Genomic DNA, 21,253 nt, shown 5'->3' on the forward strand with positions numbered 1-21,253 from the left:
GAAGGAAAGAAAGAAAAACCAACTGGGAAGTACTACTGGCTGGAGTACGGTGTAACTAAAGAGACAAAAATGAGTCCCAGAATCCATGCAGCTCAGCAAACTGAACATCTGCGCTTCAGTGTTCAGTTACCCCTTCCCTTCGCCTGCACTCACATCTTTTCTGACAGGTCTTCATCCTCAGGGAAGTTCAAGTTCCTCTTGGTGATAAGGGCTTCGGTGATGGGGACTTCCCCTTCCTCGGTGCTCTGGGCAGCCTTCTTAGCTGTGAAAAGAAGGGCAGCCCCTTTGTCACTTGTCTTCATTCTCGGAAACCTGACCCGACCGTAGTCCAATTGTTCTGCTACCCGCTCACCTTCCTGCTCACTTCCTGGCATGACCTAAAGTAAATAGCGGCTGTTTGAGGCAAGCTTAGCTGGCCGGTGGCTAAACCCAGTTTGGAGGGAAGATTGAGGAGACAAGGAGAGGGACGTTTGGTTCAGAGTCAGTTATTGGGTGTGCGGTGGAAGACGGGGATAAATCGGAGCGAAGGATCTGGAGTTAGAAGTTGTTGGCGTGACTTCACTGGCCGCAAACTGAAAAGACCGGAGGGATGAAAAGAACGGTTCCTTGAGGGCTCGCGTCGTTGCTAGGAGACGGGACGCCACGTAGGCGTGGGGGCGGGCACTAGAGGCCCGAGTCTACGCATGCGGATAGCGGCTTTATCCGGCGGCTCACCTATTGTTTCCGGCCCTGGGCTTTCCTTGCAGCCCCACAATCCTTAGCTCCTTCCGTCTCCGCGCAGCGCTCGTGGGAACTTCCTGTAGCGATGGCTGCGGCGGTGGCGGGGATACTTCGAGGAGGTCTCCCGCCCCGGGCGGGTAAGGAGAGACCCAGGGCCTGACCGCGGACAGGCCAGCGCTCTCTAGCTCTCTCCCGCCTTTCCCTCGGACCTTTCCCGTAATCTCTGACAGCTCTCGGTGACCCCGCCACTAGCCGGGTCTCTTGATCTGATTGGGTCCAGTTCTCTGTGACATCCCATCCCCTCCACCCCTACCCTCTCCCCCATACACACTCTGGTAATGACAGCGACGGTGCCACTAACGACAATCTTATTTCTGCTTTGGTTTTTTTCTAACCCTTGCTCAGTCCTTGCTGGGATTTTAATATATCGTTTCTTAAGGCCAGCCTGAACGCAGCCTCCCCGTCTTCTCTCACAACCCTCGTTTTGTGAAGCAGGTTCCTCGTGAAATCCTTTGCTTGTATCCTATTTATTTACAACCCCGCTTAGCTAGTTCACAGTCTAGTTCTGCTTTTGCCAAATGCGCCTGTCTCGTTTGTTCAACCCCGTGGAGGGCAGCACGGTGTCCATTCATTTTAGCTAGTTAGTGGCAAGGTGCCTGACGCTGGTAGGCAAGCATTAGGTCTTTAATGAGTGGATTTGACACCGTACTTTTGACCAGGGATTGCGGTTACTGTTTTACACTCATTGCCTCATTTGAATCTTAAAGCAAAAGCACCTTGGGAGGAAGGCGTTATATTTACAGATAAGCACACTGGAGTTGGGACCAGTTCAGTGCAGGGCAAGAATAACACTTAACAATCTGCAGAGTAGGGCTTACAGTCAGTCCAGTTCCAACTCATTCCACAGACGCTCGTAACAGGTGCTGCCGCCGTTAACCGTACAACATCTCACCCTGGTAATCCTCCACGGTCTCCGAGAGCCTTCTAGCTGATCCTTTTCCTGCCATACCTGGAAATTGCAGTGGTGGTCTTTTTTGAGACAGGATCTCTCCATGTAACATCTCTGGCTGCCCTGGAACTGGCATTGTAGGGCCAGGCTGGCCTCAGACTCACAGAGATGCACCTGCCTCTGCCTCCAGAGAGCTGGGATTAAAGGTGTGCGCCAACATCACCAGGTTAAAAAATATATATAACTTTTAAAATTCTAACACTGCACATAAGAAGGACTTTTAGAGGGCTGGGTCTGTAATCATCTTGGTAGCATGCTTGCTTAGCGTGTCCGGAAGCCCTGCACTTAATCCCCAACACACTTCAACCAGACGTAGAGGCAAATACCTGTAGTCCTAAACAGCACTCAGGTGGAGTGGGCAGGGCAGGTCATCTTCAGTTATGTAGTGAATTCAAGGTAGCCTGGGCTATGAGAGATCCTGTCTGAAAACAAAAATCAGCAAGTTACAAAGCCGGAGAAATGAGAGTCTTAAGGGGTGGAGCCACTGATAAGCCCCCCCCCCAGGAGAAGACATTTGTGCCTTGTCTAGTTCTGTGTGTCTTTCTTTGTAGGGGTGGGGGTGTTCTTTTTGTCCGTCAGAGATAATAAGCCATATCTTACTGTGTTGCCGTCTTCCAGCATGGCTACCCACCCTCCAGACCGTGCGCCATGGCTCCAAGGCTGTGACCCGCCACCGTCGTGTCATGCATTTTGAGCGGCAGAAGCTAATGGCTATAACTGAGTATATTCCTCCCAAACCTGCCATCCACCCCAGATGTCTGCCACCTCCTCCCAAACCCCCCAAGGAGGTAAGGAGACTTGGTGTATGTTATTTGCTAGAAGGCTGGTAAGTTAGACCCCAAGCCATGCAGGTACTCACGCTATTAGTGCCCTTTCCCACTCGGAGCCCTGTGTGTGTGTGTGTGTGTGTGTGTGTGTGTGTATGTTATTATGTGTGTGTGGAGGTCAGAGGGCAACTTTGAGGAGTCAGTTCTCTCTTCCCACTGTGTAGTCTTGATTCTGCTGCCTAATCCATGCTGCCTGTAAGAGTCTGGTCAGACAGGTTCAAGTTCTGTTTCTGCTTCCGCATCTTGCTGCACGAATGCTGTGGATGCAGATACAGGCAACCACATCAGGTTTCTTTTGTTTGTCTTGGTTTTTCAAGACAGGGTTTCTCAGTGTAACTTGGCTGTCCTGGAACTCACTCTGTAGACCAGGCTGGCCTCAATCACAGAGATCCACCTGCCTCTGCCTTCTGAGTGCTGGGATTAAAGGCTTGCGCCACCACATGAAGCTCTTTGATGTGAGTTCTGGGGATTGAATTCAGATTGTCAATTTTGCACCGCAGATGCTTTTACTCTGAGCCATCTCACCCATCCCAGATTCTTTATAATAAAATAAGCACTTGATTCTGCATTGACGTTGGGCTCTGAATTGCCTGGGCTCTCTGCATTTAAAATTTTTTTTTCTTTTTTAAAAGATTTATTTATTATGTATACAGCGTTTTCCCTACATATATGCTGCAGACCAGAAGAGGCACCAGATCTCATTACAGATGGTTGTGAGCCACCATGTGGTTGCTGGGAATTGAACTCAGGACCTCTGGAAGAGCAGACAGTGCTCTTAACCTCTGAGCCATCTCTCCAGCCCCCTTAAAAATTTTTATTTGTCTCCAAAAACAAGCAAAAACTCTTAAGCAGGTTGAGGGGATTTCAATCCTGCCTTTCTTTTCTTTCTTTCTTCCTTTTTTTGAGATGGGGTGTCTTAGAACCAAGCTCTTCTCAAACTCCTGGATGCTGAGATTACAGGTGTGACTGCCACACCCTGCCCTTTCCTGTTTCAAAGGAACTGAAGCTTCCCTGTGTCTCTAAGGGGTGATAGAAGTGTTTTGTCTTTTGAAAAGGACAAGAAGAAGCTAGGTGTGGTGTCCCAAGCCTGTAATCTTTTGCATTTAGGAGGTGGAAGCTGGAGGATCTTCCAGGTTGTCCAGGATTAAAGTAGTCATCAATCTGATTACAGAGGAAGGGCAGTTTAGGTTCCCTCTCCACTATCACTTAGATTCCTAGCTGGGGTCATCCTTGTGGTTTTCTGGAAGTTCCCCTAGTGCCTGGTTTCTTGCTAGTCCCACAATGGCTCTGTCTTTCAAGGTATCTCTTTCCTTGCTCTCCCTCTCTGTCCTTTACCCAACTCAATCTTCTTGATCCCTCATGCTCTCCTCCCTGCTCCCCTTCTCCCCTCCCTACTCCCCTACCACCACCACCCCCATGCTGCCAATTTACTAAGGAGATCTTGTCTACTTGCTCTTCCCAGGGGGATCCATATATGCCTTTCTTAGGATTCTCTTGTTTCCTGTCTTTTCTGGGGTCATGGACTATTATAGGTTGGTTATCCTTTGCTTTATGTCTAATATCCACTTGTGAGAGAGTACATACCATCTTTGTCTTTCTGTCATTTGCCTGCCAATTTCAAGATGCCATTTTTTTTTTTTACTGCTGAGTAATACTCCATTGTACAAATGTACCACATTTTCTTTATCCATTCTTCTGTTGAGGGGCTTCTAGGTTGTTTCCAGGTTCTGGCTGTTATGAATATTGGATTTCCATATCCCCCAGGACTGTAATGAGACCTTGTCTTAAGAAAAAAAAAGGGGGGGCTGGAGAGATGGCTCAGAGGTTAAGAGCACTGTCTGCTCTTCCAGAGGTCCTGAGTTCAATTCCCAGCAACCACATGGTGGCTCACAACCATCTGTAATGATATCTGGCGCCCTCTTCTGGCCTGCAGGCATACATGCAGACAGAATACTGAGAATACTGTATACATAATAAATAAATAAATCTTTGAAAAAAAAAAGAAAGAAAAAAAAGGGGGGGCTGGAGAGATGGATCAGCGGTTAAGAGCATTGCCTGCTCTTCCAGAGGTCCTGAGTTCAATTCCCAGCAACCACATGGTGGCTCACAACCATCTGCAATGAGGTCTGGTGCCCTCTTCTGGCCTGTAGGCATACACACAGACAGAATATTGTATACATAATAAATAAATAAATAAATAAATAAATAAATAAATAAATAAATAAATATTTAAAAAAAGAAAAAAAAGGTTGGAGGGGTTAAAGGGCTGGAGAGATGGCTCGGCAGTTATTTGTTCTTACAGAGATGGGATCCTCAGCACCCACATAGCAACTCATATCTCTCCCTGTAATGCCAGTGCCACCAGGATCTAGTGCCCTCTTCTGGCTGCCAAGGGCACTGCATGCATGGAGTGCAGACATACATGTAGACCAAATACTCATAACATGTAAATTTTAAAAAGGGAAAATGAAGTCCTGAGGTGTCAGGGTAAAGGCACCCAGTACCCAGCCTGGGTCCTCGGATTGGCCTCATTTCGTTCAGGCTTGGTGTCAAGTACCTTTACCCACTGGTTCATCTTCCAGCCTCCCATCACATACTGAAAATTGATAAAATGAGCTGGGCAGTGGTGACATACATGTTTGATCGTAGCACTTAGGAAGCAGAGACAGGTGGATCTCAGAGTTGGAGGCCAGCCTGGTCTAAAGGGTGAATTCCAGGACAGCCTGGGGTACAGGGAGAAACCTTGTCTCAAAAAACAACAAGAGGGCTGGAGAGATGGCTCAGAGGTTAAGAGCACTGACTGCTCTTCCAAAGGTCCTGAGTTCAATTCCCAGCAACCACATGGTGGCTCACAACCATCTGTAATGAGGTTTGGTGCCCTCTTCTGGCCTGCAGGTATACACACAGAATATTGTATACATAATAAATAAAAAAATTTAAAAAAAAAACAACAACAAGAACTAATAATAATAAAATTGGTAAAATAATTCACCTTAGCACAGTGTGATGTTGATAATTGAAGTAATTGTGTGTGTGTGTGTTTGTGTGTGTGTGTATGTTTGGCACTGGGAATTGAACCTGTTTATTTACACATGCTAGACAAGTATTCTGCTACCAAACTCTGTCCTGAGCCTTTATTTTAACTTTTATTTCAAGACCGTCTTACTAAGTTTCAAAATTTGGTCTTAAACTCACTCTGCAGTTCAAGCTTAACCTTTGATTCTCCTGCCTCAGCCTCCTGAGGAGCTGGAATTCATTTTACAGGCTTGTATTACTATAGCCTATAATTGAAGTAACTCTTGTTAACTATGGTAACAGGCTGCCTGCCAAGGTGTCTGGAGAAGGGCGGGTACTGTCAGGTTTGCAGACTCCCTCTCTGAAGCCTGCGGTTCTCAGTGGAAGCAGAAAGCGTATGGTGGAGGTGTTCCACATCATAGGCCTCAGGCCGGGCTGCCCACCTGTTCTCCAGTCCTGTGCATTCCGGCACCACTGACCACCCCAGTTCCTGGGGGGGGTACCCCGAGATCTTCATATCTCTTCATCCCATCCTGCCACAGGAGTCAGGCCTCATCCAGCTCCTTCGTCGGGACATAGCAGCAGTGTTTCGAGACCACCGGATGATTGCCGTCTGCCAGAACGTGGCCATGAGCGCAGAGGACAAGCTTCTCCTGCGGCACCAGTTGCGGAAACACAAGATCTTGATAAAAGTCTTCCCCAACCAGGTATTGCCCCACTCAGGCCTGCCTTCCTCCTGTGCCTGCTGAGGGGACCTGGGAGCTGCTGCTCCTGCAGGACACTTCCGACCTCTGTTCTAATAGACAAGCTACCTAGTCTGGTGCCTAAACTGTGGGTAGGGACTGAGGAGACGCTGAGGCACAGCCTGGGACTAAGGTATGTGGCTTTTTCCTCTTGCCCCCCATTAGCCATTCTTTCCTGTGATCCCAGGTCCTGAAGCCTTTTCTAGAAGATTCCAAATACCAAAACCTGCTACCCCTTTTTGTTGGGCACAATCTGCTGCTCGTCAGTGAAGAGCCCAAGGTCAAGGAAATGGTGCGGATCTTAAAGAGTGTTCCTTTTATGCCGCTGCTCGGTGAGTGGGCAGCCCTGCCGGTTAGAGCTGGGGTGAGGTAGGTGGGTGGCAGAGCCTCTGGTGGATGAGGCCTGAGTCACCATGATTCTTGGGGACTGATGTGTCACTGAATACCTGTGCTGTGTCACCGCCCCACATCATTTCTGTGCTGGAGGAACGGGAGCAAGGGTGTCTCCCAGTGAGGGGAGGGGGCATCGGGCCCTCTGAGTCTTACCTGTCAGGTGGTGGGTACTGGTGAAGGTATCAGTATCTCTTAGACCAGCAGTGTGGCTCAGCAGGTAAGGTCTTGCTGCCAGACCTGAGGATCTGAGCTCAGTTGCCATGGACCCACAAAATAGAAGGAGAGAACTGAGTGGTATGTGCACGCCTCCCCGCCCCCACAATAAATAAGTAAAAACACTGAAAAATAATAAGGAAACAAGTATCTCAAATAAAAAGGGCTGAGGACCAGTGCTGTGACCATTGTGTTGGGGTTCAGTCTGTAGAGGAGACTCCTTATGGCCCCAGAAAATTCAGATTTCCTAGGAACTTATATTTACAGTCACGCCCCTGACACTCCAAGGCTTTCTTTCCCTAGTATTTCATTGCAAAATACACACAGCATGGGATACACCATCCTCCCGGTGTGTAAGTGTGTAGTTGAGTGGTTACACACGGTAGTGTCGTGCAGGTGGCAGCCCATCCATCTCTGTCACTGTGTATCTGTGCCATTTAGACGGCAGCTCATTTCTGCACTCCAGGAGCCTGCTCCAAAGAAGTTAGGGTGTGTGAGACCAGGTGCTTGTTTTCAGGGAAGGAGGAGGGGATTGGTGCCCAACAGCAGAAGTGGGGTGAGGCACAAGTGTGACCCTGATTTTAGGGCCAGCTGGAAGGGGGGAGGGTCCTGGAGAGCAGGTTCTTGGGTTGGGATGATGTCTCAAGAAGAGCACTTTCAGAAACCCAATGCCCCTTCGGTCTTCCAGGTGGCTGCATTGATGATACCATCCTCAGCAGGCAGGGGCTCGTAGACTATGCCAAGCTGCCTAGCCTGGACCTGCTGCAAAGGGAGTTGGTTGGAGGACTCACTTGCCTCGTGGCCCAGACCTGCTACCTGCTTCAGCACCAGCCTGCCCAGCTGACTGCCCTGCTGGATCAGCATGTCAAACAGCAACACGAGGATGAGGCTGCCACGCCAGCCAGTGGGAAGCCCCCTCCTCCTGACCCCGCTCCGGAGTCATAGCCCGCCTGCTGTACCCAGCTCCGTCCCTGTGGTCTGGTAGAGATCTAAAAGAATTTGAAGTGCGGGTGTGGCATGTGTGACTTGGTTCTCAGTGACCTCCTTAGGGACAGGCCTCTTGAAGATAGAGAAAAATTCCACTTCAGAATGAGGCTGTCCATTGTCTTCAGATTCACAAGTCGTTGTCTTTAGTCATCCCGACTAGGGACCTGATAGGGACAGCCTCCTTCAGCTCTCCAGACACAGAGCAGAAGATGGCAATCATCTCGCCCAGCCCTCTTGGCCACTGTCCCTTGTCTGTCTTCCCAGCCACCCTCTTGGTTCCTCTGCATGCCATGATGGACCTTGTGAATGGCACCTGCTGAATCCTCTGCCAAGCGCTGTACTAAACACAGGGGCCAGCTCCTTACCATTTAGGAAAGGGCAGAGTTTGAAGTCCTGAATAAGGCCTTGAATTTGATTCCCTGAAGCCTCAATTTTCCATAGCAGAACTTCTTCATAAAGTTACCCAGAAGCAGATCCTGGGTGGGTTCAGAGCTCAGTGTCCCGCCCTGGGGTTTGCTGGGCTGTGGAAGGGGTGGGGAAACTTCTTTGTGATTAAAAATAAAATATGTTTTATGGACTCTTGTCTTTTAAGATTTATGTGTAAAACTGTGCCTAAGTTTAAATCTCTGCCACGTGTGTGCCTCGTACTTATGTTCAGGAAAGGGCATCAGGTCTGGAGCTAGAGTTGCTGGTGATGGTGAACCACAGTGTGGGTGGGAATCAAACCCGAGTCCTTCAGAAGAGCAACAGGTGCTGACAGCCGAGTCTCCAGCCCTGGACTCTTCATCTTATGGTTATTCTCTGGGTTATCTCTGAATTCTCGCTTTCCTTCCTAAAAACCCTCCTCCCTAGTCACCTGCCCTTACAGATGTCATATCCTCATGAAGGCTGTGGCTGGTGGCACAAAAAATCTGGGGGAGCTAGAATTCACTTTTTTTTTTTTTTTTTTTTTTTTTTTTGGTATTTTGAGACAGGGTTTCCCTGTGTAACAGTCCTAGCTATCCTGGAACTATAGCCCAGGCTGGCCTCAAACTCACAGGGATTCACCTGCCTCTGCCTCCCGAGTGCTGGGATTAAAGGCGTGCACTACCATGCCCCAGCCTAGAATTCACTTAATATGGACTCTGGGGGCTGCCGCAGGAGGCTCTCCCCGGGTCCTGGGCTGTTGTAGGAGGCCTTCCTGGGACTTGGGGGTCTGTCATAGGAGACCTTCCCTGGGTCTTGGGGGGCTGTCACAGGAGGCCTTCCCGGGCCTTGGGGGCTGTCACAGGAGGCCTTCCCGGGTCTTGGGGGTCTGTCATAGGAGGCCTTCCCGGGTCTTGGGGGGCTGTCACAAGAGGCCTTCCCGGCTCTTGGGGTGCTGTCACAGGAGACCTTCCCTGGGTCTTGGAGAGCCAGCGGTACCTCTAACAAGAAAGGTGCTTAGCCTGTGGCCTGCATTGCCCTTGATCGGAACACATCCTGAATGGATGGTGTTGAATGAGGAGTGGCTCCTCAGCCTTTCTCCCAGACTTGGAGCCATGCCATAGCATCTTCAGTCCCGGACAGACACTGGGATTGGAGATCTGCAGCAGCTATCCTCTGGCCTGTGCCAGGACCAGCTTCTTACCGAGCCCAGCTCTGCGGATGCCCAGGGATGCTCAATCATTTAAAAGGCCCTTGAGGCTCTGAATGTCAGCAGCTTTGCCCAGTGCCACCGGGTGGCTCTGCTTCCAGAGGCCTACTGGTGCTGCCCACTCCCTCCTGGAAGGCTGCATCCATGCTGGCTGAGGTACTGAAGGGAGCCCAGACACCAGGTATCCCTGAGTCTGACAAGGTGGAGCAGACAAGTGCTCCACATCATTTCTGAGGCCATAGTAGAGCCTTCACACCCACATCTGCTTGTGGTGCCGCCATTTCTTAGGAACCAAACCTGTCAGTCAGAGCACGTCCATTTGGATGAATTGTAGGTATTTCTCAAGAGCCAATTCTTGACTACTTCAGCAACTGAACTTAGTGTTCCAGCAGTGGGTAAAGGTGTCTGAGGGTCAGAGGCTTTCCCAAGTTGGCTTTCCTTTATAACAACAACCAGCCTGTGACTGCCCCATAGCTGGTCCCACCCCAGACACTCACTGCACCGGCCTCTCCTGAGCCCCACAGCCGACCTGGTAAGCCATCCTAGCAGTGAATAGCCTCTGGGTTTTCAGCTGTCCCTTGTCCCTTCAGTGGCCTGCTGACTAGTCTTCTGGCATAGTTTGTCTTATCCAGTCCCAGAGTATGCAGGGGTGGTGTGAGTTGGGAGGACATCTTTGTCCCTACACAGTCAACCTGATATCTTTGCTAGTCCAAAATACGCCCTCTATTTCAGGTGTAAACCGAGAGGCCCGGTTGTATCAGGAAATGGCCTTGAGTGCTCCCAGGGTCAAGGCCATGCTAGCCTGAATGAACAAATCCTTTACCTCCTGTGGCTGGAAGCCAGCATTTTTCCAGTCCTCTGATTCACGTGGAACTATGCCCAGTGGGGACTGCGCCCCTCAATTCCAAGTCATTCGTTACCACTCGGTCCTTAGTCCTCCCGGGAGCAGGGGGGCAGAGCTGAGCGGCAGCCCGGAGCTTGGCGGGAGGAGGCGACGGGGGAGGGGCAGGTGGGGAGATCCGGCTGGAGGGGAGGCTCCGACGTCTCCTTCCTTCCTGGTTCCTGCAGCAGCTGCTGCCACTGCTCAGCTCTGTGAAGAGGTAGCTGGCGACTCGGGGACAGTGACTCAGAGGCGGATCAGTGTACGGACCAAGAAGCAAGGGCGTCCATGGACTCTGGGGTAAGGGGGCCTTGCTGGCACCACTTGACATTACTGGGAGGGCTTCCTCTCCTCTGGAGCTGGAGGGTCTGCTCCTCCAGTGAAGAGGCTGAGAATGGAGGTGTTAGGGGGACACTCACCTGGCTCATCTCCTTCCTACTGCCAGACACCTCCCACCTCTGCCGGGAGCCAGCAGCGAATGGCCCAGGTCCTAGGGGCCCGGACAAGGGCATAGAAATACCCAAACACCGGAAGAGTTTGGAAACTTCAAATGGTCAAATGCAGGAGTTTCCCCTTGGGTCAGCCTCTTACAGTCTGGGTCCTTCTGCTGTGACCTCCTGGCCACACTTCCACTGCCTTTTCCTGTCCCTTCTGGCCTTAACTCCTCAGGTGCTTGCTAGCTGCATAAGCTCTGAGCTGCTTCCCCAGACACAGGAGAACATCACCCCTCCAGTCCCCTCCCCCTTCACACACACACACACACACACACACACACACACACACACACACACACAGCCTCATGCATTATTGATCTCCCGGCGGAGCCAGGACGGCCAGAACCAGTGCCAAGGGCGCCTGTGGGCACTACCGCGGGACCTGGACAGACCTGGTCATGTTCCTGGTCACCTCTTCTCCCACCCACAGTGTCTCAGCCAGCCAGGGTCCTGCACCTGCTGGGTGGGAGGTGCTTCTCAGGAGCACGGAGGACTGACGTGGTAGGTGGAGGAGCAGGGAAAAAATCCCAAGGTGGTTATCCTCGGGGCACGTTTGGAGGGAGGAGGCGTGGGAAAACAGGACTGCTTCAGACCTCAGTTTCCCTGTGCAGAAAATGGGAGCAGAAGCACTGGCAGCTAAGGGGTGGTCTGCAGGGCAGTCGTGGCCAAGCCGTAGAAGTAGGCAAAGAGATCCCAGAGGAAAAGGCAGCTGAACTGAGGAGCTCTTGCCCGCCTAGTCTCTGAGTCCTTCCATCTCTTCTTAAACCTTCTTCTTTCTTTCCTCCCCAACCCCAAGGAACCAACATTTCCTGGATTCCTGGGGTGTATGTCCAGGGTGAAGCCATATACTGAGTGCTAACTTACCCCCCTGGCAGTGGCCACAGTGGGGGGCTGAGTTGGGTGCTGCTGGCGAGATCCATGGTGGTGTCAAGGCATTCTGGGGGTGTGGGGTTGGCATGCAAGTGGGGGATGTGGATCTTAGGGCAGGAGCGGTGGGGAACAGGACAGCAGGGTCGTACTCATGGTTCTCTCTTTTGCTTCAAGGGATTTCCCAGGACAAGGTGACACCCTTCCCTTGCCCCCTGCTCTGCCCTCCTCACCAGGGAGTACCCTCTCCTTCCTCATGGACTTCCAGGAAAGAGACACTCCCTCCCTGACTGAGAGCACTCAATCGTCAAAGCCCAGCAGCACCCAGCAGGTCTGAGTAGAAAGTAGTGGTGGCTGGGCCTACCCTGGGTCCCTGGGGGATCGGCTGAGGTGGCAGGCTAACCAGCTGCTGCCCCCTATCCACCCTGGATTACAGGCCTCCGAGCTGTGGGAGGTGGTAGAGGATCCTCGGGGCAGACTGGGAGCAGAGGACATCATGCCTGAGAGACAGGAAGGACACCTGCTGAAGAAGAGGAAGTGGCCTCTTAAGGGCTGGCACAAGGTAGGGTGTCAGGGCAAGGGAGGAGCTACTTGTGGGAACTGTTGGCCAGCCCGGGCATTCATGCGTGCTGCAGGAGAAGACAACTGTGTGTGTTTGCTCTCTCCCTACGCCACGCTCTTGGCTGCCTGGTCCTGCCCCTTCCATACAGAGGTACTTTGTGCTTGAGGATGGGATCCTCCACTATGCCACAACACGACAAGACGTAAGTCAGGTTCCAGGTTGGGGGTGTGGGGGGAGCCTGTGCCAGATGTTTGGAGCAGGTGGCTGGAGCCTTGAGTTAGCCAGAGCGGAGTCTGAATCTCACTCAGTTCCACTTTTCAGCAGCCTCCGCCGAGTTACTGTTGACTTTCTGCATCCTTAGGCTCCATATCTGCAGAGTCAACAATTTAAACACACGCGCCTGCGCACACGCACACGTGCGCAAACACAAGACACACATACACACATGTGCACACACTGGCACACATACACACATGTGCACACACAGGCACGCGCGCACACACACATACACACACACACATTTTGAAAGTATATCTGTGGGGCTAAAGAGATAGCTTAGAGTTAAGAGCACTGGCTGCTCTTCCAGAGGTCCTGAGTTGAATTCCCAGCAATCACATGGTGGCTCACAGCCATCTGTAATGAGATCTGGTACCCTCTGCTGGCCTGTAGGCATACATGGAAGCAGGATGTTGTATGCATAATAAAGAAATAAATCTTTTTTAAAAATATTTATTTATTTATTATGTATACAATATTCTGATGGCGTGTATGCCTGAAGGCCAGAAGAGGGCACCGGACCTCATTACAGATGGTTGTGAGCCACCATGTGGTTGCTGGGAATTGAACTCAGGACCTTTGGAAGAGCAGGCAATGCTCTTAACTGCTGAGCCATCCCTCCAGCCCCCAGAAATAAATCTTTTTAAAGGAAGTATATTTGTACTGAACACATGCAGGTTTTCTTCTCACTGTGATTCCCTAAACACTAGAATCACCATTCCCACAGCATTGACATGGCGTTAGGTATTAGAAGTCCTCTAGGAATGGCTAACGGGTGCAGCCATGGTATGTAGTTTATGTGTAGAAACTGTACCTTTTACCGTTGGATATTAGCATGTGTGCATTTTGGTTTTCTTTGTGGCTCCTAGAGCCCAAAATATTATGAGACAACTGCTTCCCTGGCCTTCAGCCTCTTTCCTTGCTGACACGGGGTAGGGGGCACACTCAGCCACCCGTGCCATTATCTGGATGATGCTCATTGCAAACTAAGTGCCCAGGGGCTTTGTCACCCTTGTCCTTGTCTTCCTCTTGTGCTGGGAACAAGAAACAGGGTGGAACCTCAGGTTCCTTCCAAAGGGCATTCTGTTTTCCACCACATAGAGCTCCAGGGGTGGCAGTGTTTTGTCCTTGATCACTTCTCAGACCTGCATGAAGTTGGGCACAGCATAGTGTTCTATGTACACGAGGTGATCAACGAGCCCTTTCATATATGACTTGCGGTGCTTGGCGTGTGAGTCTTGAGTGGCCTCAAGGAGATGGTGACTCTGTGCTTCTGGGAACCTCAAGGCAGTCCCCTGTCTTCCACCAACCCTCCACTCCAGATCGCCAAGGGGAAGCTCCATGGCTCCATTGATGTCCGGCTGTCTGTCATGTCCATCAACAAAAAGGCCCAGCGCATTGACCTTGACACAGAAGACAACATCTACCACCTAAAGGTGACATCCCTGGGAACAAAGTGTTCTGGGCACTAGCCTGGCAGAGGTGCCGGGGCACAAACATAGACGCTAAGGGTTCTCTGAGTTTGACAAGAAGAACGTCTCAATCGTGCGAAGCAGGCAGGAGTGGGCCCGCTCCCATGGTTGGCTGCTATATGAATGGATACACATCTCGGAGCTCCGATGCTTGGGGCATTGTACTCTGTCTGCAACGGGGTTTTGTATAAACTGGGTGCTCTAGGGAAATTCCCTGCTTGCCTGGTAATCAGAGACCTGATGTTTTGCTCTTGGAAAGCAACTCCTCCCTTCTTATCTCTCTCCATCATTTCTGCAGATCAAATCCCAGGACCTGTTCCAAAGCTGGGTGGCCCAGCTCCGAGCCCATCGCTTGGCCCAGCGCCTGGACATGCCCGGTGCCGCTCATCGAAAGGTAAGAAGGGCCCAGGCATGAGGGTGGCTGATGTGAAGATTTAAGGATGGAGGCTGTGGGGAACTGAGAACCAGAGAGCTGGGCACCATCTTTCCTGACCCTTGGCTTACCCCCACAGGTTCCTGGTACCCAGATGCTAACAGCAGGTAGTGCCTCCGCCTTACCTGGGGTTGGCCCTCGAGAGAAAGTATCATCCTGGCTGAGGGACAGTGATGGGCTAGACCGCTGCTCTCACGGTGAGGGTCCTTGACCCCAGGGCCTCTGTGGGTAGGGCCCATGTTCTCAGGTCTGGGCAGTAGCAACATGAAGGGAAAGTGTTATCTCCATTACTTCCTTGGAGGGACCCCCTCTTCTGGGGAAAACACACTCTGCCTCCAAGATGATCAAAATCTTCTTAGTGCCCCTAGGAACCCCAATTTGCAGGAGATAGTAGGCACATGCCCTAAGCACGCAGCTCACTTGAAGAGTCCTGCCTGAGGCCAATGCAGTAACATTTCTGAATAGCAACAGGGAAAGACTGTGCCCTAGAATTGAGTTCCTGCAGCCGGAGACCGGGATAGTGACCCAGAGAAGGTAGTGTGTATAAATAAGGAGAGACAGATAGTAAGGACACCCAGCCTGGGCACAGGCAGAAGAGGTGGGGGGTATTCTGCAGATGGGGTGGGGTAGACTACTGGCCTCCCAGACAATCATCAGAAGCGGCTGTGCCACAAGACTGGAAATGATTTAAGCTCCTGAAGAGAGGAAACAGTGTCAGACTCCCCTGGGTGCCAACTGGATAGAAAAAAAGGGATAGGACAGACTGGAAACCTCGGTACTTTTAGGAGAGCAATGTCCCCTCCTTCCTTCTCCCCCAGCGCTCTCAGAATGCCAGGGTAAGCTCCAGGAATTACACAGACTCCTTCAGAGCCTGGAGTCCTTACACCGAATCCCCTCCGCCCCTGTGATCCCCACACACCAGGTAAGGGTCAAGGGAGGAGGCAGAGACTGCTTGGGCCCCTCATCCCTGTCACTTTGGGGGACAGGGTTGCCTGCCTCATCCTTGTTTCAGCAGCCTCCAGGCTGTTTCTTTTCTGTCTGGGTCACTGCCGGCATGCCACGCCCATGTGCCTGGTGATCTGTGCTCTCCTCCATGGCTTTTTCCAACCCTGTGAGTGAAATTACTCCTCAACTTGCCAGGCCTCGGTGACAACTGAGAGACCCAAGAAGGGAAAAAGGACCAGTCGCATGTGGTGCACACAGGGCTTTGCCAAAGATGACACCATTGGACGGGTGAGATGGGGGTCCAAGCCTCAAGTTGCAGGGATGCAATGCCCTGGACATCAGGAAGCTGTCCCTTCACCCCTCATGTTCACTGCCAGGTTGGTCGTCTCCATGGCTCTGTTCCCAACCTGTCTCGGTACCTGGAGTCTCGGGACTCTTCCGGCCACCGTGGGCTGCCACCTCCAGACTATGCCCACCTGCAGCGCAGTTTCTGGGCCCTGGCTCAAAAGGGTATGTACAGGCTGGGTGGTAGCCCCAGGTGGGTCAAGAAGTCAGGAGAAGAAGGGTCTGACGTCTGGCCTGCCCCGGCAGTGCACAACTCCCTTAGCAGCGTCCTGGTTGCCCTCACCACAGAACGGGATCGACTGAGAGACCTGCATCAGGGCTCAGAGCTGTCACAGATGGCGGTGAGCTCAGGGACATGGCCGCTGACTGGAGGGAGGGCCTGAGACCGAGATGGGACTGCAGGTCCCCTCGGCAAATCTGTGCCAGGGCTCAGGGGTTGGCAGAGGCTGTCCTGAGTGGGTGAGGGTGGCAGGTGGGGAGGATTTTGCTTTCCCACCCTGGTTGCTCACCCTCTGCCTCAGGTCTCTGAGGCCCCAGATGGTCAGAGACGCCTCCACTCACTCTCCATCTCCTCAGACACCACGGCAGACTCCTTCAGTTCCCTCAACCCGGAGGAGGTGAGGATCGAGGATGGACAGTGGGTGCTGGCTCTCTCCCAGGGGTGAGGGCCAGGGGCAGAGCACAGGGTTGATTTTTGTCTGGAAGTAGGTGGGGGAGGGGTGGGAGGAGACCCAGCTTACCTTGCTCTTACACCGCATCACGGTTCTCTTGGCGGGTCCTCCAGGCAGCTTGTATCTCCTCACGTCGTGTTTGGTTTGCAGTACTGAGCCTTGAACCTAGGGCCCTGAGCCTTCCAGGCAAGCAGTCTGCTTCTGAGCCACATGTCCAGCCCCTGAGAATTTTGACTTCAGAGCCTATGAGGCATTGGTTCTTACCTTCTACCGGGCCAGTCCAGCCTTTTGACATTGCAACGTGTCATTGTCTTGTACGAAATTCACACTCCAGAACCATATAATGAAGTTAACAATAACGACAACAAAATTGCCAACAATTTTTTTAACGATGTGTTAAGTAAGTTATGATTTTGCGTTGGACTGGATTCATAGCTGTTCTCGGCTACATTCTGTCGGGCAGAGCTCACGGGCCACCGGTTGGACATGTCTGCATCATACAGCTAAAACCCAAAGGATCCAGTCAATGGGCTTGTGGTCCCATAGTTGTACCCAGGCTGAGTTAGAGTCTGAATGCATGCCAGTTGTGTGTTCTGGGTCTCAGTCTTCTCATCTTCAGGCTGGGGACACAGCTGCACCTGTTCGTGGGGTGGGGGTCCAGGCTGAGTGGGCCAGCGCAGGAAAAGGGTTTGAAGCCAGGCTTTGTTGGTGCCACCTTTCCCGAGTCCAAGTTGTTCCCTCTCCCTTCACCCTTCTCCTCCCCTCTGGTACTTCTCCTGCTTGGCAGGAATTGAGTCTGGTGCAGTGTGTGTATGTGTGTGTGTGTGTGGCTTCCCTCTCCGGGAACTCTCACTCCGATGGCCTCTGAGGTCTCAGGTCCATCTGTCTTCCACAGCAAGAAGCTCTGTACATGAAAGGCCGAGAGCTGACCCCCCAGCTCTCCCAAAGCAGTGTGCTGTCCCTAGCTGACTCCCACACGGAGTTCTTCGATGCCTGTGAGGTTCTCCTTTCCGCCAGCTCTTCTGAGAACGAGGTGAGGGAAGAGGAAGACGGTAGCAGGAGTGGAGGGACGTGGGGAAGATGGGTTTGGGGTCCCGAGATTCCTGTGTCCTTTCTCGCCACCTTGGCAGCTATCTCTGAGAGATTACCCATCGCGCGGCTCTTAGAAACCTCTTCTCCCAGTTTGTCACGCCTTACCTTACTGTGGTCTCTGAAGTCATCTTCCCATGATCCCACATCAGCTTTCACGCTCCTTTGACCCCCATGTCCCCAGACTCCGAATCTCAGTCCCCCTCAACTTCCCTCTTCTCTATGTCTTGCCAAGTTCCCGAGCTCTGTTTTTTATTTTTTGTTTTGTTTTGTTTTCCCTGAGACAGGGTTTCTCTCTGTAGCCCTGGCTGTTCTGGAACTCACTCTAGACCAGGCTGGCCTTGAACTCACAGAGATCCCTCTACCTCTGCCTCCCAAGTGTAAGGATTAAAGGTGTGCGCCACCACCACCCGGAGCAAGCTCTTTTCTACCAGTCAAGTACAGGATGATATCTTAGGGCCTAAAGTCCCCCTCACCCAGTCTTTTCTCTTTCATCAAAGAGTTAACTGATGTATTCTTGCCAGGTCCTGGGCATTGCCATTTAGTCTACCCTACCTGTCCACTCTCCCTGTTCAGGGTTCTGAGGAGGAGGAGTCGTGCGCTAGTGAGATCACCACCAGCCTGTCTGAGGAGGTGCTGGACCTCAGGGGAGCCGACCGCTGTCAGAAAGGTACCAACTGGACGAGTAGGCAGGGGCCAAGGGTGAACTGGAGTGTGTGTGTGGAGAAGCTGTTGGCTCATGGTCCATGTAGAGGCAGTCCTTTGTGTCTGGTGGGCTTTTGTCTTTGGGTACTGATTCCAGAATTGACCTTGGAACCATGAGTTGGGGAATATTTGGGGGGCTGTTCTGGGAGGTTGACCAGGCTTGGAGATGGTGCTGGCCTTCCTTTCAGCAGTGTGGAATGGCTCAGTAGGCTGTGACAGGGGGGACAGACGGTTCTGCTTGGGCTTTTAGCAGAGTAGCCCTGGGCCCATCACTTTACTTTCCAGAACCCATTTCCTTTTCTCTCTCTTTTCTATTTTTGAATTTTAATTAAATTAAAATTTTTTTTTTTTTTTGGTTTTGGTTTTGGTTTTTTGAGACAGTGTTTCTCTGTATAGCACTAGCTGTCCTAAAACTCGATCTGTAGACCAGGCTGGCCTCGAACTCAGATCCGCCTGCCTCTGCCTCTTGAGTGCTGGGATTAAAGGCTGGGGACACCACTGCCCACCTTATTTCTTCTTCTAGAAAAGGGGCTGAGGACGGGGGACGTTTAGCTTGGCTTGTAGAGTGTTTGCCTTATCTGTACAAAGCCCTGGGTTCAGCCCCCAGAACCAGGAGTGGTGGCACAGGCCTGGAATCCCAGCACTCGGGAGGTGGAGGTGGGAGGGTCAGATCAAGATTATCCTCAGCTACACAGTGAGCGCAGACCCAAGGAGACCCTGTCCCTGCACAAAACTGCGGGGAGGGCAGCAGATGCTCCACATCCCAGCTTCTGTTTTATTCATCAGGGGACAGAGGCAAGGTTGAGGCTTAGGCCCAGCTTCTGAGCACTTGTGCATGACAGTGGCACTGTGCTGTCTGGGTGGTTCTCAGCTCTGCTGCCCATCCAGGGGCTCACAACAGGCGGATCCAGCATTGCCCGAGGAGGCAATGCCAGCATGCCTCAGGAGTTTAGGAAGCAGTCCTGTGCAGTGGGCCTGGCTTCTCTGGAGCACTAGTGTCCCAGAAGAGACTAAAATGACTGCCTTGGCCCACGGGCGTGTGCTCCAGGGCCTGCTGTAGGGCCCCCTCGCCGCCGCTGCCTGCCAGCTGCCAGTGGGCCTGGGACAGATGTGAGCCTGTGGAACATCCTCCGCAACAACATCGGCAAAGACCTGTCCAAGGTGTCGATGCCCGTGCAGCTCAACGAGCCGCTCAACACGCTGCAGAGACTCTGCGAGGAGCTGGAGTATAGCAACCTCCTGGACCAGGCCAGCCGCATGACCGACCCCTGCGAGCGCATGGTACCCACCCAGGGTCACCCGTTCCTCCCTGGGGTTCTGTCTGTCTTCCCAAATTTTGCCAGGGTGGGTCCCTGGTGCTGAAGCACCGCGTCTAAACTCCAGACTCTGCTTGCAATGGGCTGCTGTCTCCTTCCTGGGGTGTCCTTGCGTATGTGGCACCCTCCTTGGCCTTCCCACAGGTGTACATTGCCGCCTTTGCTGTCTCTGCCTACTCCTCCACGTACCACCGGGCAGGATGCAAGCCCTTTAACCCCGTCCTGGGAGAGACCTACGAGTGTGAGCGGCCTGACCGGGGTTTCCGTTTTATCAGTGAGCAGGTATGGGCCCTGAGGTGGGAGGGCTGTTCTCACTGCTGGGGCAGGGGAAGGCCTGGGCTTCGGGGACCAGAAGGTGGGCCGGCAGGGCCAATGGGTAGAGGAGAATAGAAAGCAGTGGCCCTTTGCCAGGCACATGCCAGGGGGGAGAGCGCTGCTCTGTATATGGGTGAAACAATTAGAGAGGGCTAGTGAGAGCCACAGCCAAGGTGTGCTGGGGGAGGGGGCAACACTGCCAGCTAGGTCTTGAAGGGTGGGTTAGGGAAAGTCTGGGTAAAGAGCTGGAACGTTGGTTTGTTTCGTGTGTGTAGGCTAAGGCGGATCACCTGCAGCAAAGCCAGAAATGGGGCTGCACAGGCTAAATAAGCCCTGTGCTTTGTAGGTGAAAGTGAGGTGCATTCTGGGGCTTCATTTGCTTCTAAATCCGAAGCCATTGAGAGGCACGGAGAACTTGAAACGGAGAAGTGGCATGCTCACAATGGCACTCTGGAAAGAGCACTCAGGCCGCGGTGTGCAACAGTTGGCAGAGGCCATTATCGGGCCATTAAAGTCATCAGCCTGAGAGCTGAGGGCAACCGGCACTTAGCCTGTGGTTCCCTGAAACTGAGAGCTCTGTGTGCGTCACCACTGACCGAACTCAGCGGGTGCAGGGGTGGAGGAGAGGGTGGGGAGTGACTCTGTGCCGGGTACCATGGCATAGGCTGGGGTGGAGGAGCTGCCAGCCTCGCGTGGACGGCAGACAGGAACAAGTGTGCAGGGATCTCTTAGAGTATTGGGCAATGAGATTGGTGAGTGGAGGGGTTGTCCTGCATGGTTCTCTCTCTCTGGTTGAGGAGATTCGGTGCATGGGTGCAGATGCCAGCTAGCAAGAGAGAAGGTAGAAGGGAAGAAAGGACCTCGTTGCATGTTGCCCCCTGGGTGGGACTTCCTGTTGGCTTTGAGGCTTATGGACAAGGGACTGGAAAGAGGTAACAAATCAGTGGGTTCCCAACTTAGTAGGTGGGAAAAATCAGGAGGATCCCTTGTGGGGTTTGTCACCAGGAGGGGAAATGGTCCATGGGACTTCATGAGTGAGGGACAGGAAGGACAGGGTAGAGATGAAACTATGCAGAATGCACAGGTGTATCCAGCTTGCAGCCCATTGGCTGAGTCCACCTGACAGCTGTGAATGCAGCCCGAAACAGCTGTAGATGACATCATATTGCCACATCAAAAGATGGACAAGGGCCGGGCGGTGGTGGTGCACGCCTTTAATCCCAGAGGCAGAGGCAGGCGGATCTCTGTGAGTTCGAGACCAGCCTGGTCTACAAGAGCTAGTTCCAGGACAGGCTCCAAAACCACAGAGAAACCCTGTCTCGAAAAACCAAAAAAAAAAAAAAAAAAAAAAGGAGGGACAA

The 21,253-nt window shown here is 52.4% G+C and overlaps 3 protein-coding genes across 14 annotated transcripts in view; 2 read left to right on the forward strand and 1 right to left on the reverse strand.

Moving 5' to 3' along the window:
• Lrrc46 (leucine rich repeat containing 46) overlaps positions 1-6,147 on the reverse strand; it is a 12,205-nt gene extending 6,058 nt beyond the window's left edge. The window contains exons 1-5 of one of the 10 annotated variants that reach the window (XM_050156689.1): positions 6,015-6,142; positions 2,589-2,813; positions 2,056-2,151; positions 1,599-1,729; positions 154-262 (exon numbers count right to left, since the gene is read on the reverse strand). In XM_050156689.1, the coding sequence (XP_050012646.1) occupies positions 154-262; positions 1,599-1,620 (131 nt within the window). In that variant the 5' untranslated portion in view covers positions 1,621-1,729; positions 2,056-2,151; positions 2,589-2,813; positions 6,015-6,142. The other 9 variants (XM_050156688.1, XM_050156690.1, XM_050156695.1 and 6 more) reach the window with 9 other exon arrangements.
• Mrpl10 (mitochondrial ribosomal protein L10) lies at positions 716-8,484 on the forward strand. Its single transcript, XM_050156698.1, has 5 exons — positions 716-857; positions 2,348-2,517; positions 6,114-6,278; positions 6,502-6,646; positions 7,609-8,484. The coding sequence occupies exons 1-5, from the start codon at positions 806-808 to the stop codon at positions 7,863-7,865; spliced, it is 789 nt and encodes a 262-aa protein (XP_050012655.1). The 5' UTR covers positions 716-805; the 3' UTR covers positions 7,866-8,484.
• A 1,863-nt stretch (positions 8,485-10,347) lies between these two features.
• The window catches only part of Osbpl7 (oxysterol binding protein like 7), a 17,439-nt gene continuing 6,533 nt past the window's right edge, over positions 10,348-21,253 (forward strand). For 2 of the 3 annotated variants that reach the window (XR_007594342.1, XM_050156685.1), the window contains exons 1-16: positions 10,348-10,702; positions 11,941-12,094; positions 12,200-12,325; positions 12,474-12,527; positions 13,924-14,037; positions 14,372-14,467; positions 14,586-14,703; positions 15,325-15,428; positions 15,647-15,739; positions 15,829-15,961; positions 16,043-16,137; positions 16,318-16,413; positions 17,363-17,500; positions 18,133-18,226; positions 19,310-19,542; positions 19,722-19,859. Coding sequence is in view for 2 of the 3 variants with exons in the window: in XM_050156685.1 (XP_050012642.1) it covers positions 10,398-10,702; positions 11,941-12,094; positions 12,200-12,325; positions 12,474-12,527; positions 13,924-14,037; positions 14,372-14,467; positions 14,586-14,703; positions 15,325-15,428; positions 15,647-15,739; positions 15,829-15,961; positions 16,043-16,137; positions 16,318-16,413; positions 17,363-17,500; positions 18,133-18,226; positions 19,310-19,542; positions 19,722-19,859 (2,091 nt within the window). In the remaining variant the exon portion in view is untranslated. The remainder of the gene's footprint in view (positions 10,703-11,940; positions 12,095-12,199; positions 12,326-12,473; positions 12,528-13,923; positions 14,038-14,371; positions 14,468-14,585; positions 14,704-15,324; positions 15,429-15,646; positions 15,740-15,828; positions 15,962-16,042; positions 16,138-16,317; positions 16,414-17,362; positions 17,501-18,132; positions 18,227-19,309; positions 19,543-19,721; positions 19,860-21,253) is intronic. The other variant, XM_050156686.1, reaches the window with a different exon arrangement.

The sequence above is a fragment of the Alexandromys fortis genome, unplaced genomic scaffold (genome assembly GCF_014885135.2).
Source record: "Alexandromys fortis isolate MF-2015 unplaced genomic scaffold, M_Fortis_MF-2015_v1.1 scaffold_31, whole genome shotgun sequence".
Classification (NCBI taxonomy): Eukaryota; Metazoa; Chordata; class Mammalia; order Rodentia; family Cricetidae; genus Alexandromys; species Alexandromys fortis.